The following is a 22,088-nucleotide window of genomic DNA, read 5'->3' on the forward strand; positions in this document are numbered from 1 at the left end:
CTTCCTACTAGCTCTATAGTTCATGTACCTCTGGTCTCTTGTGCGTGTCAATGTTTTGCACTCAATTCCCTCTTAACATCTTCTGGACTTCCTCAAGGAAACGCAAATCGTGCAGAAATATTAGGACAGGTCCACTGAAGAAGAAACTCCGCATGTTGACAATCAGCAGATAGATCCAAAGTGCAAAGGACGATCCTCCTGCAATCTATAAATGTAATCATCAACAAGCTACCTAATCCAGCTAACCCCCTCCCCCAGCCGACATACAAGCGAAGAAGAGGAACATACTCCTCAACTAAAAGAAATGGAGCAGCAGACCCCAAACTCGGGCGTCACCAAGCTCCAAAACGCAGCTACTTCTACTTTACTCTACTCTACTCTACCCTCTTAACATTGAAAGGTTGTTCGTTTTCGGGTTTCAAGATTTTTACAATTCTGCTTGTAAAAATCGGTTGGTGTTTCTACAAAAAAAATGTGGGGAAATCGGATGTTTCTTTCCGAATTTCATATACCATTGAGGATTTGCTGGTGGAACCCGAGTTGGTCTCACTGAAGCTACCATTCTGGTAACGACCCAGAAACCACGCAGGATTTTTATTCTCCTCTGATTACAACACGCTAACTCTATCAGTGTACGAAAGCTCGCATGTGACGTATCTGCATGTCATTGTCGTGCTTTATGGCCTCCTGGGCACTCGCACTAGTGGGAACAGGTCACTAGACAAGGAGCACTTGGAAATGTTGATCTATATGACCTGGAGAATTGCAACGTGCGTCCAAACTCTATGAAGACTCGTCTTCGCAGGACCACTAGGGCGGGATTATAGAAGGGAGGACACAGTGTCCTCCTGTACCTACTCTGATAGCATGATTCACCCGTTTGAGGTCCTACTGCGGAACACAAAGCTTGAAGTCCTCGTGTGTTCCTAGTTGAAAACGGGATGTACTTGAATTTCAGAATGTGTGTTCCAGGTGCAAATATCGCGAGAAATCGGGTTTGACCCAAAATCGAAGAACCCTACGTAGTACCGTATTTTCCAGTGCATAACGCGCGCGCGTTATACAGTAAAAAAAAAAGTTGTCTAAAGAGGTCCTGCGCGTTATCTAACGGTGCAGGTTCTACACGTAAATATTTTCCTGCAGAGTTCCTTTTCAGGTCAGTGACGTACAAATTCTAGCCTCTTCCAGTGTGGGCTGTGACTTTCTCCCATATCACTTAGGGTCAGTTGACAAAACCGGCGAAAGGGCACTGAACTTTATAAAAGGTTAATGATGCTGCTTAAGGATGCTATTCAGCAGTCAATAATCTTGAATTCATTTCAGAAGAATGGCGTGATGGAGAAGGGACGCGAAAAGGAAAGCAGAGAGGAGATTGAAGTATACTATGACAGCGACGCTGTTACATCGGAGTTTAACGGATTTGTCTAAATATGTTTCAAATATATAGCATATGCAAATATGATACACCACTTTGGTTTATTGCGTACACTGGTAGCAGCACAGAAGCTTGTAGCACCATTGCGGTGCGCGTTATATACATCGAACATTTTTCAAATTTGGCCCGCTTTTAGGGGTGCGCGTTATACACCGGAAAATACGGTAATGTCGCAATCTCTCCATCTTCTAGTCCCTCCAAGCATCCAGAAAGAGACGTCAGCGGTCCAGGTGCTTCTCCATCATCCAGCAACATTGAGCTGCCACGTGAGAGGTCATCCTCCCCCTTCGGTCGAATGGACCAGAGAGGGGGAACTCTTGCAACACAATTCCCTGGTGCGGATGTTAGACAGAGGACAGGTTCTCCAGATCGGCGGCATCACGGAGGAGCTGGAAGGCGCGTATACATGCAGAGCTGCCAACATTGCTGGAGCAGACGAGCACACCCTCTTTGTCAGCGTGCTGGGTAGGCTGCTCGCAGTTACAAAATTACAATCCGATCACGGGAAGGTCTGGTGGACGGGTTGTTCTTGACACATCCTATATTTCGTTAATGGGATAGTTCGCTCGTGATGGATATCAGATCGAATATATTTCGGTTGCGAAGGGTTGTCCAGTTCCTGCGTTAGCCAAGTTTTTCGCGTCACCTTGTGTAAAATTGTAAGGTATAATTTAGCGTCAGCATCGCAAAATTCAAATTCAAAATATGTTATTTCAGCGCTTACATCAGCTAGAGAACACTTTGAATGTGCGTTCTTAAAAATGAGGGGGGGGGGGGGTCGAGGTAGCTTGCCGTTGTTGGCCGCACTAAAGTGGGCATCGTCACGACTATAGCCAAAAAAAATGAAAAGAAGGTGGGAGAAAGGAGAGTTGAGGACTTCAAAGTGATGTAGAAGCAGGATGACCGGTACTGATGGGACGGAAGCACACTGGGTGAGAGGTGTACTGGAGTGGTCTCTCCGCTAGGCCCGTTGCTTGGAGAAAGCGCACGAGGCCGCGAGTTTTTGAAAGTCGTTCCGCACAAGAACCTTCGGGGAAGAGGACGTCCGTCAGTATACCAGGCCTGGCGTGGGGAAGATGGGTTTCCCGCATGGCATGGTATGCACGGCATTCTGTCAGGATATGCGCAATTGTCTCCGGATGATTACAGTTTGACAGCACAGGGTGTAATTCGCTGCGCCGGACTCACTACGAGCACGTGTTGGTGGCCGAGCTGGGTGGGGTCACCTAAGAAATTTCAGGGGGGGTGTTGCAAAAATGCAGGGAGGGTATACACCCCCCCTGAGGGGGTGTAGGAAAATCCCTGCTCGAAAGTCTGCCAGAAAACCCAGGGAAACACCGAGACAGCATAGGCGATGCAGGGATTCGAACCAGCATTGCCTCCCAGTCGCGGCGTGGAAAGCGATCACTCCAACCACTATCCCACGGGAGCTTTTTTTTCTCTCTCTCTCTCTCTTTGGACAAAACTATCCCACTGGAGTTCGTGGCCCATTTTAATGTACGGCTCTGGTTTTCAACAAATGGCGAAAGCGATGCCATTCGGATGATGGTTGACTTTACACCGTTTTCCCGTGAACGCCGCCATATTGAAAGCGCAGCGCCGTCTAGCCGGAGGAGCACGTTGAAAACGGTTTACTGCCCATGCCAGAGAGACGGAAAGCACACGTGTTGTTTGCTTCCTCCCTGGCATCGCTTTCCTCCTTGCTGGAGTGTGTTGGGTGCGAAAGCGCTGTAAACGCTGTTACACACTGTGCGCCATGCACATTAAACCTGGTTGCCTAACATTGTACCTCCAGGACGATATTTTACAAAATTCAGAAAGCATTACAAAAGATCAGGTGTCAGTGCAAATCTTGCTTACATTATGTCTTCGATATCGGAGATACGTGCTAATGCATATATGTCGTCAAGAAAAACAGTATCGAAAGAATGAAGCCAGAGAAGTCAGAGTAACTTTTAATCAGAGTAACTTTTAATCAGAGTAACTTTTTTTTAGTCACGAAGTCAGAGTAACTATTTAATACGTGAGCTTTCGGGCAGAGTCTGCCCGAAAGCTCACGTATTAAATAGTTACTCTGACTTCGTGCTTCATTCTTTCGATACTATTTTTCTTGACGACGTTTCATCAAGCTGGACTTCCTTATTTTACCTTCTTGATCTAACGCATATATGCATCGCTACAGATAATCGAGCACGTGCAAGTGTGTACAATACTGTTCAACAATGTTGAGTCTTTGAAAGACTGAATTTTTGGAGGACAGACAACATGCGAGCAAAAAAAATTAGTGCTAAACGGTACTCGATTATGATGTTACCAAAATTACACCAAAAAGGGCGTGCGCCATGCACATTATTACACCTTTAAAGGTGTGAAAACGGTTACAGTGTGGGTGTCAGGCTGGCTGGAAAATGGTGTATAGGAGCGTGCCATGCGCGAAAGCTCATTTTTAAGAGTGTAGGCCAGGTAGCAGCAGCGGCTTCACGCCTTCGTGTCGGCGGTCATTTTTCTCTCTCCCCCGACTCCGAAGCAACGGCCTTACGTGAGAGTTATCTGGAGCCATGTAACCCCCTGCCACATAAATTTCTTTCAAGTAGCGCAGGAAACAAACTATCGCTTTATAACAAGATGGGTGGTGGATTTCGACTCGTGTTAGTTATTGTTTTGATTTTTGTTTTGTTTTTCAACATCTACAAAGTCCCTCCGAAGTTAGAAGCCTTGAAGGACGTGGAAAAGCTGAGACCTCAAGTTGTTTCCGGAAAAGACATTCAAATGGAGTGTTTCATTTACGGGCGGCCGACGCCGCACGTAACTTGGATGAAGGACGGAGCGGTAAGTACCGCTGGCGTTTGCTGTCCTGCCTCTGACCATCCCCACAATATATGCATCTCTGAACCTTATAACGCCCCCCCCCCCCCCCCAAGCCAACCATCATCTCCAACTACATTTCTTCTCATTTGTTGAATATAGGAATTTTGAACACTCATTATCTCGCGTTATTGGGCCTTTCATCATTGCCTGTACGTATGCGGGTGATGCCTTATGACCTTAAAGGTACCACGAAACATTGTGTCTGCATTCGACAGAATGTTTCGTTCCTTTTTGCGCACATTACGCTGAGGCAGGACATCTCCGTTTAAGTACTATACCATTGCGTCTCAAGGCACCTCATGGCGCCTCAAAAACTGAGCTTCACCGCATGGCACGCTCCTAGCCAACCATGATCTCGAATGACAATTAACGTTCTCTCGCTCGATTTCATGAAAATGGGGGGCGTACGCCATTGTGGTGGCAATTATGAACCGCTTAATGCCACACAAATGGCGTACGCCATCCGTTTTTCGCGAAATCATGGGAAAGAACGGTGTCACTCGGGATGATGGTTGGCTAGGAGCGTGCTATGTGGTGATGCTCAGTGTTTAGAGTGTAATGCCGTTCCTCTGCTGCCTTCTATGACGTTCAGTCCCATCTACTTCTGCCGAAAATACACCATCCTCACTTCCCTTGACAAGTAATTTCACAGTCTTTTTAAAGTTGAGAAGCGTAAAGATAGCAGAGAGCACTGATGCCTGCGAGTTTACTACGATCATACGTAGGCATGACGCTGAAAGAAGACAAGATGACACGGCTGGTGTATTTGTCGTGTCGACCTATTTTCCTTCAGCGTCTGCGTACGAAGATAATAAATCATCAAAAAGAGAGAAAAGTGCAAACGAAATTAATTTCTTCATCCCACACACATAGGAAGTAATAGAGGAACCTGGACACGTCGACCTCCTCGAGGACCATCAAACTCTGTATATCACACAGGCACGCAGTAACCAATCGGGTCGTTACACCTGTATCGCTTCAAACAGCGCCGGTGTGGTGTCCCGCGATTACTTTCTCCAGGTCTTAAGTAAGTATCACTGACCTATAGGCTTCCACCTTACAAGAACTACTACTTCACCTGTGACGCCGGCCATCAATTCAGGTTGCCCGGTGATCTCGGGCTCAGGAGGACCTGCTGAGCTCGTAACTGTACCAGTCGGCGGATGTAAGAAGCTGTCTTGTACTGCGACAGGGCTGCCAACTCCTCTGCTCTCTTGGTACAAAGAAAATCAGCGCGTCGCCGCCTCAAGCCCTTTAGTGCGCGTCGGCAATAGTAGCTGCTCGTCTGAACTCGAACTCAACCAAGCACAAGTGTCAGACTCCGGGATTTATGTCTGTCGGGCAACGAACACTGTAGGGATGGATGAGAGGCATTTTGATGTCACCGTTCTGGGTAAGTCACATGACGCATACACTGATATCCACGGGAGGCCATACGCCCACCTCCTCAGGTTCAGGTTCACGCTCCACTAGTTCCTTTGAGTCAGGCAGGGTCGGCGAGAGAAATTACAGGCCCCGTCCCATCCTCACGTTTCGAATGATTAACCGGCATTTTGGAACGTTTGGGCCCCTGAAAACCCGGGACATGGGGACAAGACACGACGACATGATTAAAGGATTGCTGTGTTTCGGGATCGTGTCGCCGTGTCTACTCCTCCGTGTGTCGGGTTTTACCGTTATGACCATGGACGCGGCCACTTTCCAAGATGACGTTTGAAATGGTGTGTGAACGGTCCAAAACGAATAGACCTTGTATCGCCAACTGTAGGATGGGACAAGCGTTAGCTTGCCCACGTCACGGTTCAAAAATAGACCACAAAACAGCAACCGCCTGAGATCCCTCAGAAGCCTTCATTGGAATCGCAAGGGCTCATGGGAACCTTTTAAAAAAGCAGGCGCCACTTGTGGCACGCAAAGGCTCATGGGAACTTCGAGCGCCTTCAAGCATTACGATACGGCATGAGACAGAGGTGCGGGAAGAACAATATTGCCGGTGCGCGCAGTAGCAGCGTGGGTAACCCATAACAGAAGCAGACGACGGAGCAGTATCCCTCAAAGTTCCCATGCTGCTTTGCGACGCGTGCTTGGGGGCGCGCGCATCTTTTTAAAATCCTCTATTGCACGAGTTGAGCAAACGCCAACTAGCTAACGGAAGTCCGCTCTTGATTCTTGACCACGTGCAGATGCAGCCATGTATATAGTTGGGATGTCGGCTGCGGTAGCCAAACACACGCTCTGTGTGACTCATGGCGGCTTGCCTCCATGGCTACGGCAGCCGAAGCACGGTCGTGACCGGTGGACGTTTTCTGAGTACGCAACGTCGCTTAAACGGAAACTCCGCAGCGAAAGCGTGTTGAGGTAACGGTGCGATATCAATCCGTACTGTATGATATTTAAGGGAATACAATTTCTTATCCCCAACTGGCACAGATAATTAGAGAGGGAATATTTTCCTTTGAGTGATTAGGCGCTCCTCCACGGGAAAAGCAGTCCAGCAACACTGGGCTTCACTTCACCGGTACTCCTCGTGTACGGCTTTCTGTAGGTTTTGTTTTTACCGCTGGCCAATATTTTAGAACGACATCGAGGAAGCAGATGACTGGCCATCCATGTGGCATGAAGAAGGGGCCCACACGAGACTACCGGTGACGTCACGCAGGGCACAGGAGGTAGGAGAGGGAACATTCAGAAGTTTCGGTTTCGTTTTGATCTTTCCAGCGCTTTTGGCAACTAACATGTCCCCGACTGCCAAACAAACTTCATTTCTGATTTCGGAAGAATGTATCGAACTTATTGACGCAGCCATTAAATTAGCTTCGAATTGTCCCGGAGTCTCCCTTTAAGCGACCAGACTTTGTTTACTCTAGCTGTTGTCGTTTAAGGGCGAATGATTGCTCGTGGAGCTAGATAGCACAGGGCGCACCTATGGCGACACATGAGATGATGAAGCCACTGAACTTTGTGTTATCTTGCTGCAGTACCGCCGTCTATCCACAGATCAGGACACTACAGGGACGTCGATGTCGTGCGAGGCGAAAATGTTACGCTGGAATGTCTCGTTCGAGGGATTCCTCGCCCATCTGTTCAGTGGCTCAAGGAGGGACAATTAATTTACGGCGTGCAGTACGGCAATCCTCGCTACGTCTTTATTTCAGGTTCGTTTCAGCAATGACGAACAAACATCCACAGTGCCACTGCAGTGCCTTCGTAACGGTACACTGACATGATCTCACCATTATCTTGCAGAAGGGCAAACGCTAGTGATCCACTCTACAACTGCTGCAGATTCTGGTTCATTCACGTGCGAGGCTTCAAACGTGATTGGCTCGGACAGTTTGGATTATCGAGTCTTCGTCATCGGTGATAAAGCTGATTGTGCATTCCAACACTTTTAAAAGATGCATTGAGTGCACGTCCCACTACGTAAATTTTTCTCTATTTTATTTCTATTTTACTTTTGTAATCATTTCGGAAATTTCCGTAGAAGAAGTTACGAGGGCATCATAGATGTCGTTTCCGCAGTTGAGTAAACCGCGCACACGGACATCCTCTCGAAGAGAGTATGCAAATTCACGAAAGTCTAATTACCTGAAGTGTATTAATTAACTGTTTAATTAGGGTATTTCTTGCAGAACCGAGACAGCAGAATGGGAACAATCCTCATTCTCTATCGTCTTCTAGCTTTGAAAAATTTCGAAACGAACGCGTTCCGTGAATGACCACCCAACGGATTTTGCTATGGAAACAAGCTGAAACCAGAAACACCACGTCTCGGTAACGCATTCACCTTCCCCTACGGAGGCTCATCAAACATGAACCTGGGTCATCTGTCCATCCATGAAGGAAAGAAGAAAAGGAGGCGCCCCCCTTCGACGGAAGAGAGAAGGTTGGGGCAAGTGACGTGGCAGTTACCTAAGGATAGGAGACGAGCTATAGCTTCTTCGGAGCAACGCAGGGCGTCACGTTACCTGAACACTCCAATGAGGTCGTCTTGCTCACGCCACTTTGGGGACTCGTCGGCGAGCTACCACCACACCTCTCCAAGTATTCCAAAACCATGTTTTTCAGTCCCCATGGAGACGTACGTAGCAGAAACCGGAAACAGCAAATGAAAACGAGTGGTCATGTCACTGGAGTGGGTCCCCAATCTCGGCTTCACCTCTCGGCGCAATAGAGCTCCTCCTCTCTTTCCTTCCTCCATGTGTGATCGCTCCAGAACCCGTGACCCTCTGATGCGATATTAGTGCGCTGCACCATGGGTTCGCGACCGGCGCGGTTTCGGGATAACTTAAAAGCGGAACGGGGCGATATGTCTAGTGCTGACAAAAAATAAGCAAGAGGTTAGCCATGATATAGGCTTGCTACTCCCGAAAGCAAACCGAAAAGGAAGATGATGCCGCAGAGGCACAGAAAATTAATAAGAAGTACAGGAAAAGACAGCTCCTTCACTAATCGTTGTGCAGCTAGTAACGCTTCAAACACAGAACTTCACCGCATAGCACACTCTGCGCTAACCACTGCTACGAACGATAGGGTTGTCGCCTCTGATTCGAAGAGACAGGGGAGGCGTACGCCTTTTTGTGTCAATTATCATGTATCCAAATTGACACAAAAAGGCGTACGCTCCGCTCTCTGTTTCGAATCAGAAGCTATAACCCTATCATTTTGTGCAAAGGATGGTGCAGAGCGTGCAATGCGGTGAAGTTCTCTTTTTAGAGTGTAGGAGGTGTGAGAGTGCCCAAGAGTTTCGCTTCCCGAAGGATGCGTGTCAGCGCAGACGTGACTTCCGTGTGCTCAGTAGGGCCAAGTAGCACCGCCAGGGAAAGCTCTCGGTAGCCTAGATGAGCGAGACGGCACCGGAGACTGGACCAATGGCGGATCCAGAGGGCGGGGGCGATCGCCCCCCCCAAAAAACGTCAGTTTATACATTGGATTTCCCTCTCTCCCCTCCACCACTACGCGCTTCAACAATGAAACCGTCCCCCAAACCCAGGGCCTGGATCCGCCCCTGGACTGGACCGGTGACCTTCGTACCGCTGACAGGCCAGGAGTATGTGTTGCACGTCAGCTTCTACATGACACGTGGAGCAAAGGGGTGATGGAAGTTGGCTCATTATAAACAGGAGGAGTGCAGTTCGTGCCACATTCAGTCGCATGCCGATGAAGCAACGACTCCTCGATGCGGCCAGGTACAGCATGTGTCATTAGCGGGTCAATGGATTTAAGGAAGGCATTTGTGGGTATGGCTTCTTGCTGAAAGAGCTGCGCGCAGTTGGCAATAAAACGGCTGATTTTCAGCTGGCACATACGGAGCGTAAGGGGAAGCACAGTTGGGTGCTCAGTGTGTCGAGCGAGAGCGTCATAACGAGCATTCCCAGAAAGTTCGACATGACTCCGAATCTACTGGAATACCACGCCGTGTCCCAGCAATACAAATTCGGAGTGCAGGGCGACGGTTGTGGTGTAGATGTCGGCGACGACTGCAGCAGAGTAGAAGGTCAGCGCCTCGAGAGTCACTTTACTGTCGGTCAGGATCGTCCAGGCCCTGGGCGCCAACGATGAGACGTGCCTCAAAGCGGCCAGTATTGCGAATGCCTCGGCCTCTGCAGAAGACATAAGAGGGAGTTTCAATCCGTGCCCAATTCCATCCTCTGGGATGCAGAATGCAGCAGACGACCCAACTAGTAGTACTGAAGCATCAGTGAACGGTGAAGTGGAACGGCTTTAAACGAGTATTCTGCTATATCGCTTTTCCCCGAATTCCACTAATGAAAGAGTTAGTTATTAGTTATCTATAGTACATCCATAACCTTTCGAGACGATGTCCATCTGTTCGTATACACTGTATTCTCGTGGACGCCGCCATATTGAAAGCGCAGCGCAGTGTACTCGGGGAGCACGTTGAAAACTGTTTACAGCACACGGGGCGTGTGCTTCTACCTCTTCTTCGTCCAATGGGATGATGGCCGTGAGCCTCTAAGGGAGATTGGTGCTTCCTCTATGGTGCCTCTTCTTCCTCTCTGGGTCGGGCTCGGCTCAAAAACGGTGCATAACTCAACCGCACAAATGACATATATGATCCTGTCATAGCTCTCTCTCTCTCTTTCGTGTTTTTTTTTTGAGAATCCGTAAATGAGTTAAAAAAGCCTCGTATAAATGCCGTCAGTGGACGCTTCTAGGAATTCGAAAGAACCCGCAAAACTTTCTTGTGAATCCATGCGTGGATTTATTGTGAGTTCCTTGTTTCGTATTTTCCAGAGAGTCGGCGATGCCACCGCGTGCTCGCTCCTTCTCGGTCTCCGCCCTCCGCCACACGTTCAAATACTGCCAGCAGACGCGGAAATCGACTTTTGAGGAGCAACATTGCCCTATACGTGACAGACTGAGCATGGAGTCCACACTTCTTATGGAAAGACCCGAAAACGAATATGTCGGGATAGCCAGAAATTGCTATGCCGCTGCGAAATATGTCGCAGCTACCTAGCGCGTGATTCACTGCATCAGAGCAGGTTTGATGTTTAACGCAGCAGTCAGTTCACAGACGTCAACCAATCACGGCGCAGCAAGTCACTTCTGGTTCCCGTCTTGTATATCCGAATTCCTTTTTAACAATGACCGCTCTTACGAAAAAGCTGCAGAAGGACATCTCCAAGTACAATTCAGCTTTCGCTCGTAATGGTCGATTTTAGCAAACGCAAATAAATTACAAAGGGACGCATACAAAAACAACCATTTCAGGACGGAACAGGAAAGAGGAGAGTGTGTGTTGTCACCAAGCAGGAGAGCCACCTATGGAGGTAGTCCCCTTTGGACAGACAATAACTTTACGTTACAGTCCTACAAGCTAGATAACAACACTCTCTAGGAGAGTTTGCTTTTCGTACTGACCATACCAAGCGAACAATCCAAACACGGGAGAGCCGCTGCAGAGTGCAGTCCGGTGCCAGCGAGCTGACTAGAACATGATTTGCCACTCACCCTGAACGTGGCGGAAAAGACGAGTAGACGTAAGCCAGCGGCGAGAGCACTCCACAAGACCATACAGTGCTTGCTCACGGACAATGTGGCTACGAAGCCCTGCCCTGACAGCCTGAAATATACACTCTTAAAAATGAACTTCGCCTCATAGCACGCTCCGAGCAAACCATAATCTCGAATGATATCGTTATCTTGCCTGATTTGTTGAAAACGGGAGGCGTACACCTTTTTTGTGACAATTATGAACAGCATAAGTGTCACAAAAAAGGCGTACGCCTCCCGTTCTCAACAAATCAAGGCACATAACGATATCATTCGAGATGATGGTTGGCTAGGAGCGTGCTATGCGGTGAAGTTCATTTTTAGGAGTGTAGCCTGAAGGAGGAGAGAATGTTGCCAACACTTCGTAAAGCACATACGCCAAACCCACTGTGCACGCAGCAGCGGGATTTGCGTCCCATGCGGTTTGACAGGCGTATTTTTTCACGGTGCGTGGCCACGCAGAGTTTTACGCAGCGTGGTATTCGCAGAAACACGCACCATGCGGGCCGGCTTTTAGAAGTGGGAGTGGTTAGCGCGCAGCGTGCTACACTCGAAACACAGAACGCATAGCACTCTGAACGCCAACCATTGCACTGGAATGACACCTTTATCACTTTTGATTTGTGGAAGGTATTTTCCCCTTTTCGGGGTACTTAACATAACTGCATAAGTATCATGAAAAAGAATACGCCTCCCGTTTCCAGCAAATCAACAGTAATTAAAGGTGTCATTCAGTACAATGGTTGGCCTTTAGAGGGCTACACACTCTTAAAAATGAACTTCACCACATAGCACGCTCCTAGCCAACCATCATCTCAAATGATATCGTTATCTGCCCTGATTTGTTGAAAACGGGGGGCGTACGCCTTTTCTGTGACACTTATGCTGTTGTCACAAAAAGGCGTACGCCCCCCGTTTTCAACAAATCAGGGCAGATAACGATATCATTTGAGATGATGGTTGGCTAGGAGCGTGCTATGCGGTGAAGTTCATTTTTAAGAGTGCACTCAAAAACTGGACTTCACCGCATAGCACGCTCTGCACCAACCATTTTCCACGAGTGATAGGGTTATCGTTTCCGATTCGAAGAGAGAGGGGGGCGTACACCTCTTTGTATCAATTTGGATATATGATAATTGACACAAAAAGGCGTACGCCTCCCTCCCTCCTCGAATAAAAAGGGATAACCCTATCATTCGCGGCAATGATTGGCGCACAGCGGGCTGTGCAGTGATGTTCTGTTTTTAGACTGTACCCTACAATACCGATGCTCACTAAGTCCATTACCTAATTGCCAGTATTCAGTATTCATCCGTCGGGCAGCATTATTTCCGGAAGGTGGATTTCTGTCTTGTCGCGACAGCTATACTGGCAGAGAAAAACTTCGCGAAAAGACGCGAAATTGTCACTGACGGCATCTATATCTTTCCGTAGTGAGTCTCTGAAGAAGGTTGATATAGACACGAAATAGCATCATCTTAGTCCGTGGAGGCACAAGTAACAGCAAAATATAAAACACTGAAGCTTTCTTTTAATGGATACAACCTTTCATGCAGTGGGCTGGTGAGGTAGCTGAGGTCAGGTCAGGTACCTGACGAAATGCAGTCCACTGCGTGAAAGCTTGTATCCATTAAAGGAAAGCTTCAGTGTTTTATATTTTTGTTGTTACTTTTGCCAAGTGGATTTTGACCCAAGCCTCTACATTTTCCATCCGTAGAGGCACCTTAAAAAAAAGAAAAGAAAAACTACTAAAGGACGCTCTTTCTGTGCTTTTGCAGAACCGCCCTACTTCAATGCAACCAAGGAAAACGTAATCCGAGTTATTCGAGGAGAAAATTTCGTCATCGAATGTCCACTCACGAGCCAGGAACGTTACACCGTGAGCGTCACGTGGCAGCACAACGGATACAACCTGAATGGCCACGGACTTCCAGGGAACAGCATCCTTTCTGTGGACAAGAGGAGCTTGAAAACTGCTCACGCGGAGAACGAAAACTCTGGAAGCTACACCTGTATCGCTGCTAACGTTGCCGGGAAGAACGCGTTCACAACAATCGTGGACGTTATGAGTAAGACGGTTCTTTCGTGCTTGATAACCGATATCGATTTCAATACTCCAGGTAACACGTATAAATATAACAGACAGGCGAAATAATGCAAACAGTAATTGTAGCTGCTCCGGAGCACGTAGAGATATCTTTGATTTGGATACCTTCTACACATAGAAATCATAAGGAGAGTCTAGTAGAAAAAAACCTGGGAGAGAGAGAGAGAGTGATGGAGGAGAGCAAAGGAGTTGCATGAGGGCAAGACCCTCTCCCAATCTCCAAGTCAGGGAGGCGCCATGATCGATATTTTGGATTCGGCCGGATTTGCCACGGCCTTTCCACGTGTGAGGACCAGGTGCGTTCGCCGCAATGGTATCCTATCCAATGCAAGTCGCTTCCGCTTCCGCTGGGCTCCATGTGCCATGCCGTGTGCTAAGTGTGTTTGCTTTGTCTGCCATCACGCTTGGATTCCGTAGGGAATGAGCATTGTACGGTTTAAACCTTGTGCTTCGACGTGAAAGAACGGCACACGGAACTCGTAGGAGACACCGTGCGTAAGACGCTATTAGGCCTACCGTATCGATCATGGCGACTCCCATGTCGAGATGCCCCCCTTCGCTGGCTTGGTTTCTAGTTATGAGAGTTATATGCCTTCTACAGAATTACTTCCATTCTTTCCGCAGTGATGTATACACCCTTTCACTCCTTACAAACAGAAGTCTACAACCTGAAGTTGTCTAGGGTTCCCCGCGTCAGCGGCTACATGTGGCGCACCGCCGTGTCACTCATTTCTGTTAAACCCTTCCACTGTTTACAAATAGTGAAAGGGGTTAACTCAAATGAGTGACAGGGCGTGGCGCCACATGCTGCCGCTGACGCTGGGAACCCTATATAGACTACTTCCGGTAGTGCCTTCTGTTTATAAGCATTGAGAGGGCGAATAGAGAGTGAGTGAGGTCTACGTCATTTCCTGACGTAGCAGAAACCCATTGCAAGTGGGTCGAGTCAACGCCATCTAGATACAGAAGTCCTGCTTACTGCTTCCTCTCAGGACGAGGGCCGCCGATATTTCGAAATATCTGTCCGCAATATTTGAAACTCTGTTCGAAATATCGTCGGCTCTCGTCCCGAGGCAACTCCCTTCGTATTTCCCTACCGGTTCGCTGGATTTCTACCCAACTTTATTTTTAGGAAGATGTATGGGGAGTTGCACAGCAAGGGGGCGATATTCCACCGAACCATGTCATCTGGTCTTGGTGTTACATACTTTCTCCTGTAGAATGTCCGCCTGACCGAATAATGGGCCTGCGAAGCTGGCACTTGTGCTGCTCCCGTAGTTTTTTTTTTTTTGTGAAAACCTGTAACGAATAAACAAAACGCCCTTCATTTCGCATAAGCGCTTCTGATGGAGCTATTGATGAACTTTTGGGGGGGCTTAAGCAGTCTAAATACAGTTTCACTGCTACTTGAGCGTTGCACAGCGATATGTGTGCCCTCGACAAACTTGCATAAATACTGGCAAGCTGGGAGACCGTATCCACGATTGGAGAAGGGGGTGGTGGTGGTATTGCCATTGCTGAAAGAACTTGCCGTTGTCAGCCTCACCAGAGGTGGACAACGTCATGACTCACGCTCTCGGGGAATGAACCAGTCTAGAGGAGTGTCAATAAAATATATTTCCTTCTCTCTTTTTCTTTTTTGTCGATAGTTCCCCCGTCGATAGCCGTTCCGCGAAATACGACTCTTCAAGTATTACAGCGTGAATCTCTCGCCCTGGACTGTAATTATGAAGGCTCTGGTGAAGTGGTCGTCTCGTGGTCCAAGAACGGGGAACCCATCGAAAATGGCGACGACCGTGTGAAGGTGTGTATTCCTAATTTAAATGACGTAAAAGTTACTTTGATGGAGAGGGACCGACTAACAACATACGCATCGTAAATTGCAGGTCCTACCAGATACGCACCAGCTCAGAATAGTTAACGCAACATTCGCCGATTCTGGTACTTATATCTGCGAAGCTGTTAATGAGGTCGGCATGGCTTACGTCAACTACACGGTTCGTGTGCTAGGTAAGGCGTATTGGTTCGTACTCGGTAACGCCATTTTTTTTTTCCACAAAACGGTGTGGTTCATTCTAACCATGGAGGTAAGAAACTAAGGAGATGCCCTAAGCGCCTCTCCCAATGCAAGCGAGCGTGCTGTGACCCGCGCATGGCATTGTGGTTAGTTGCCCACACACGTGACCCATAAACGTCACGGCAAGACGTCATAAAACATGGCGTCCTCCATGTCCGCGGCGTATCTTACCTGAATACAGAGACGAGCTGCGGCCGAATAACTTGTTTCCGCTTTCATAACATCTTAGAAGTTATCACACCCGTTGAAACACAAGATAGATCATCTCAGTGTGGAAGCAATGGATCACAAATCGCTAGAAGACGTACGTACGTCATCGTGACATTGCCTGCCTTCTCTTCTGTTTTGCTCAACTTTTGTTGTGATTTATCACGCGGCAAATGTTGAAACAACCCATAACCTTCAAAGTATTGTGCGAATGGACTCCTTGAACGTAAGACGTTTGCTGAAGATGAGGTTTGCTAAACTTCCAATCCTCCGAGCAGACCGCCATAACGCCGAAACATGTGGGGATCACGTGACCGGGCAACTAGATGGGCGTGGTATTGCCAGGAGCGACCGCTAGAGGGGTCCCACGGCCCTCCGATCTTATAGCCCTCTCCTTAGTTTCTTACCTCCATGATTCTAACGAAAGAGCTTCACACTCCTAGGGCACAACTCCAGCACGTTACACGCTCTTAGTCAATCAACCTCCATCCCTCTAAGTAGATTAGTAAGTAGTAGCTGTAAGATTCATCGTCTGCGACTCAACGTCCCGTTTGCAGCAGCATTCCTTCATAAGATATGTGTTGTTGGATCGCCGAACTGTTCAACTTGTGGAACTGTGGAGAACACGGAGCGCATGCTGGTCACGTGCCGACGCTTCGACTCTAGTCGGCGAATACTGAAGAACGCACTCGCTAAACTTGTCAACCGACTATTTAGTCTTGAGAAGGTACTGGGGAGCTGGCCAAGGCAGCGCCAACAACCTGCGCTGCGTGCACCGACGAACTACCTCAAGGACATACGTGCTGGAAGAATTTTTTAAATCGTTTAGTGTGTTCACATATCAAGAGTCCTGGAACAGCTGGTCGCGCAAGGGCGACCTACGTTTCCATTTTTTTCCTTTCTATTTCTATTCCTAGTTACAAATGGGAGTCTGCGCCTTTTGCTGCCACTAACGCAGTTGTGTTAATTGTCACACAAAGGGCGTAGGCCTCGCGCTTTCCAGGAGTGACAATGGCATCATTTGGTACAATTGGTGGCATCCACCGTTACCGTGTGGTGAAGTTATGGTTTAAGAATGCTCGCTTCGACACTCTAAAAACAGAACTTCACGACATAGCACGAACGGCAACCATTGCACAAGATGCTGTGGTTATCACTTCTGATTCTAGGAGAGAGATGTGTACAGTGTGGTAGGGGGATAGTCGGTTACATACTAGGGAAGCATGATACACAGCGCACATAAGACACCAAGGACGAAGTTTTCTTTACTTCGCCCTTGTTGGAGTTGAACGGACTAAAAATAATACGGAGAGGTCTTGTCTTATGTGCGCTGTGTATCGTGTTTCCCCAACGAGAGGTGGTCGTATGTATATGTGATAACTGCAACAAAAGATGCTACTCATGCGGGGGGCAGCCAATCAGGCAGCGCACGAAAGATCACGTGCTTACGGCTCCCAATGGGAATGAACGCAACTCTGAGCTCTGTGACGTCTGCTTTCGCCAGGGAGTGAGTTCGATGGCCTGTATCTCGCCAAGTACAATACGTAGAGGAATAATTATTCTTTCTTCGGTCTTCTGACGTGTAGGCAACGCGCCCATAATGTAATCAACCACATCAATCGAAACCAATTTAACAGTCGCGTTCGTGTTAAAGGGTCCCCTGAAACGATAGATGTTTCCTTCCAATGCGGTTCACAATTACTATTACATTCTGGCATATGAGCCGCTAAATTACAGTCGGAACACCGTTTGTGCTGCCGCAATCTTTCATTAATTCACTGAAATGCTTGGCTAATGTACACGCATGTACACTTTAGTGGCATGGAATACGCAACATTTTTCGCGCAGGCAACAAAGGAAAGAGTTCAGGCAATCCCCCCCCCCACACACACAATCCACTTTGCATCTTGAAAACGGAATGAGATGTTCTCACCTAAAAGCCTTACTATAAACGGTCGAACCTCATGCTGTCCAGAATTCGCGTTTAAATTGTGCTAAATTTTATGATAACGAGTTACTAAAGCTCTTTCCAAATCAAATTGGCTTATCAGCTTATCATAGGGACTTCTTATGCGACACTCGAAACGGAAACGAACTGGGTATCAACTGTTGTGAACAACCTGCATTAAGCAGCCTATCCATGTATTTGGCCCACTAAATAGTCAGATTCCGTGGCGATCCAGCCTGGTGGATTCGTGGTAACCCGTTTCTCACGGCTGAGCGCATACAAGCTTTCCGTTTAGAGCCTTTTCCTGGGAATAGTGGTCAGGTCTGAGTTTTCATGGGGTATCTAACTTTGGTTCTGTTTGTGAATAAATCATTGCTGGTTTGGTGTTGCCCTTCTTGAGAGTGTTGCGCAGCCTCAGACTTTTATTTCTTCATGGAGTAACAAGGTTGTACAGCTACACGAAATTTTTTTTGCTCTCTCTCTCTCTCTTTCAGTTCCCCCGTTTTTCAATACATCAGTGACACAAACGGAACTTAAGCGAGTCACTGGAGCTAATATTTCTATGGACTGTCCCGTCCTGGGAGATCCCGAACCACTTGTGTCCTGGTATAGACATGGCCACAAAATGGCCTCAACCAATCGGTCGGTGGTCCTGCATACACTTGGCGTTCACGACGCGGGAACGTACAAGTGCACGGCTGTCAGTGCAGCAGGATTTGCTGAGTTGAATATCTCACTCACAGTGCAGGGTAAGTAGCAGTAGGACATTGTTAAAGTGTCACTACGGACTAAATCTCCTGTCTTCAGAATCCTACGCTCTCAAAAATGAACTTCACCTCATTGCACGCTCCTAGCCAACCACCATCTCGAATGATATCGTTATCTGACTTGATTTGTCGAAAACGGGAGGCGTACGCCTTTTCTGTGACAATTATGAACAGCATAAGTGTCACAAAAAAGGCGTACGCCTCCCGTTTCCATCAAATCAGGGCAGATAACGATATCGTTCGAGATTATGGTTGGCTAAGAGCGTGCTATGCGGTGAAGTTCATTTTTAAGAGTGTACCAAAGTTACATTACTGAAATCTTCTCGTCTCACTTAACATTCCTGCCTGATTCTAAGGCCACCTAGTCCGCCAGAACGGGCGTGCTCTATATATATCGGGCTCTGCGATCTCTACAACGTTACGAGTATTTCCCAAAGCCAGCTATCTAAAACGAACGCCATTTTTAGGAACGTAATTCTTCATAGATCGAAGTTCGCTAAACTGCAGCGGGGCCTTAAAAACGAACGCACGGATTTTGCCGGCTTCTCCTTCTCTCTTCATATGTGTGAGCGTTAGCGCATGAGCGTGTCGTCCACAAACGGCCGAAATAACTGACGATTACAACAACAACGACGACAAAAGGTTTTGATTACATATCAAACGTTTTAGAGAAAGCCACACAATATGTTTAGAAAAGGCGATTTGTTAGGATTCATTTTATTCTATGGAAAATGCAAAGGCACGCCTTGGTTTCTGCCTTTGTAAGTGTTGGTTGGTCGCCATCGGGACGCTATAAACGAAGAACACAAGAGCACCGCCCTGATGCTATCATAGCACTAGCATTTTGGTTACCCTATTGTGTGCTGATTGTGAATCTCTATGCGTTACAGTGCCACCAAGCCTACGTAGTGAGGGCTACAGAGAGGCCGTCACTGCCACAGTCGGCAGCGCCGTGCGTCTCTCGTGTGAAAGCCAAGGAATCCCTGCGCCGATTGTCACGTGGAAGGACTGGAACGAACGGTTGGTGGAGACGAGTGAGAGATCTGAGACCGTCGGTCATTCCCTGAACTTTCCTCGTGGCGTACGACTGGAGGACGCCGGGGTGTACACCTGTGCGGCGCAGAACGAAGCCGGACTGATGGAACGAAGAGTCAATCTTACGGTTGTCGGTACGTGCTTACGAACAATTAGAGAAAGGGAAACCGAAGGTATAGTGTCCACCACCGAAGAAGATAGGCAGCGCTAGAACCAATGGCCGGTATGGCCTGTTCATGTCATGGGCAAGACTTCTTAGTTGAATACGACCTTTGCATCAAAAGCAAAGTGACAACTGTCCTGCTGACACCACTGTTTCTCTTTTCTGAATTGATGCGCTCAGGTGAAACTACATCAGGGCGAGGAATTAGGCAAGTTTGTGAACACCCATCGTAACGAACTATCGCTAAAGAACGAAGGGTAGAAATCCATATGAGGGGAGTTGCCTCAGGACGAGAGCCAACGTTATTGCGAACAGAGACTGTCCTCCTTCTGAGCGCCCAGGAGAAAGACAGTCTCTGTTCGAAATATCGGCGGCTCTCGTCCTGAAGCAACTCCCTTCATATCGCTAAAGAACAGGGACACTGGACTGCGGCTTTTCTCTTGTCTTCTTTGCCTCCGTCCCTCAGCACGAGTTCACAATGTTGGATGTCGCATGAGATTGCTGCCTCACGAGGCATTTCCTTCCTGCTGAGAAGGCACGAGTTCGCTCTCACATGATTGAAAAAAAACAAAAAAAACAACAACAACAACAACAACAAAAAGATCTGGCTTCTCTAAGGGCTGAATTTGTTCTACGTGCTATGGAGCCCAATTTAATCTAATCTTGCATTCATACATCAAAGAGAGTCTGCCCTTGTTATACTAACTCCGCTCCCCACGAAAAAGAGCGCATACGAGAGAGCATAGACAGCCTCTGCCTGACTTAACAGGGACCCGTAGGCCAGAGCCTGGTTTGCGACTGGGTTGTTTCATGCGTGCACTGTCTCGCGGCGGTCATTCGGAGTGATGGACGGTTATCTCGGCCATTCTCGGGTGCGTATTCCTTAAGTTTGACTTATGAACTGTTTATGTACGCAAGACAGAAGGTTGATACGCTTTCTTCCTTTCCCGTAAAGGTCAGCTAACTACGCCGATATCCTAAACAGTTAAAACGGTTGTGATATTCTGAAAGCCCACATCGAACACTCCACAAAATGCACGTTCACTCTCCCACTTCAGTAGAGTACCACGTAAATATATATATATATATATATATATATATACGGCCATGTTTTATTATGTATATGCACCCTAGCGGGTACTGTGACATGTACGCGCCTTCGTACTTGTTGGTGGATTAGAGCTCTGTTGATTATTATTTTTTTTCATTCAGCATCGACTGCCACATCGCATTATATCGGAGCCCATCACTGAATATCGCGTCATTCTCCATGGTGTGATGATTACTGACTGATACCGTGATAGCATCATGAGCGAATTTACCGAAAAATGCTATATATGGTCCACATGACCCGGAATATATCGCCGTTTGTTTAATTGAAAAGGAAAATGTATGTCCCTACCTTATCAGATTACGTCGAGAGTTCTCGTGGACACCCGCAATGTGCAAATATGTAATACCTCTTTTCCCAGCTCCCCCGTCCATCGAGAACCACACAAAATCTACTCTCGAGGTGACCATCGTCGAAGGTCAGGCCGCCCTCCTGCAATGCTCCGCATCCGGGACACCATCACCCAACGTAACCTGGCTAAAAGACGGCACCCCTCTGGAGTCTACTAAGCATGCCCAGCAGAACGCTTCTACGAGGATACGCATCATTTCAAGGAATGGCAGCGCCCTCTGTATAGATGCTGTTGACCTGAGCCACTCTGGTCGTTATGTGTGTTTGGCCAATAACGAAGCGGGAACAGCAACTCTGACCTACAATCTACAAGTGGTAGGCAAGTAATACTTTAGCTTTTGAATGCAGAATGCGTTGTAAAAATAGCATCGAAATGCTAAAGGGAGAGGTAGAAAAATCAGGGAGAAAGAGAGAGAGAGAAATACATGATACGATGATATGGGTATGACTCCCGCTCATTGAGCAGAACGCTACCCCATTGCTATTGGGACGCCTGCATATGGCTACGAACCTTCAATTCCGACTGGTATCCAATCCAATCCAAGTTGTTTTGCCAACTGTAGGATTCAATCCAAGTCGTGTCAAGTGTCTGCTCGGCTGAGTTTGCTGACTTTCTATTCCGAGTGGTATTGTACCGTGTTAGCCTTCTACTTTGACAGTTAGGACAGCCGTGTCAGGCCTGTAGACGTTACCGTTCGTGAAAAGTTTGGAATAGCATAACTATCACTGCGGGTCGGTTATTGGTACGTGCGTAGTCCCTATCTTCTATCTCAGTTTCCATGCTTCGGGACAGGTCAACTCCGCCCCTGAATCGAAAGACGTTTGTGATTGGCTTTACGTGGGCTCATGACGCCTCCGAGTCTCCACCTAGTGTGCTCGCGTGCTTCAAACTGTTGCTTGCACGCTAACAACGGTGCGAAAACACATCTCGGAGACGACTTACTGAGAGCACGTTTGTATCCTTTTGAACGCAGACGGGTAAGATATTTGCTTTGACTA

General features: G+C 47.7%; 1 protein-coding gene and 1 long non-coding RNA gene across 4 annotated transcripts in view; one reads left to right on the plus strand and one right to left on the minus strand.

Annotated features, from left to right (window-relative positions):
- The window catches only part of LOC135368157 (hemicentin-1-like), a 111,992-nt gene that overhangs the window by 32,812 nt on the left and 57,092 nt on the right, over positions 1–22,088 (plus strand). Inside the window, exons 13-24 of the mRNA XM_064601280.1 lie at positions 1,628–1,900; positions 4,131–4,264; positions 5,177–5,330; positions 5,406–5,696; positions 7,282–7,458; positions 7,550–7,663; positions 13,102–13,392; positions 15,080–15,234; positions 15,317–15,440; positions 18,157–18,411; positions 19,320–19,598; positions 21,100–21,408. Coding sequence (XP_064457350.1) covers positions 1,628–1,900; positions 4,131–4,264; positions 5,177–5,330; positions 5,406–5,696; positions 7,282–7,458; positions 7,550–7,663; positions 13,102–13,392; positions 15,080–15,234; positions 15,317–15,440; positions 18,157–18,411; positions 19,320–19,598; positions 21,100–21,408 — 2,556 coding nt within the window. The remainder of the gene's footprint in view (positions 1–1,627; positions 1,901–4,130; positions 4,265–5,176; positions 5,331–5,405; positions 5,697–7,281; positions 7,459–7,549; positions 7,664–13,101; positions 13,393–15,079; positions 15,235–15,316; positions 15,441–18,156; positions 18,412–19,319; positions 19,599–21,099; positions 21,409–22,088) is intronic.
- LOC135368158 (uncharacterized) lies at positions 1,502–21,313 on the minus strand. 3 transcript variants are annotated; one of them, XR_010414704.1, is made up of 4 exons: positions 21,030–21,304; positions 14,639–14,729; positions 5,382–5,654; positions 1,502–2,054 (listed from the first exon to the last, which is right to left on the minus strand). It is a non-coding gene; the product is annotated as an uncharacterized LOC135368158 (long non-coding RNA). The 3 variants fall into 3 exon arrangements; XR_010414705.1 differs by lacking the exons at positions 1,502–2,054; positions 5,382–5,654 and adding an exon at positions 7,730–9,906 and having other exon boundaries at positions 21,030–21,300; XR_010414703.1 differs by lacking the exons at positions 1,502–2,054; positions 5,382–5,654 and having other exon boundaries at positions 14,536–14,729; positions 21,030–21,313.

The sequence above is a fragment of the Ornithodoros turicata genome, chromosome 9 (assembly GCF_037126465.1).
Source record: "Ornithodoros turicata isolate Travis chromosome 9, ASM3712646v1, whole genome shotgun sequence".
Classification (NCBI taxonomy): Eukaryota; Metazoa; Arthropoda; class Arachnida; order Ixodida; family Argasidae; genus Ornithodoros; species Ornithodoros turicata.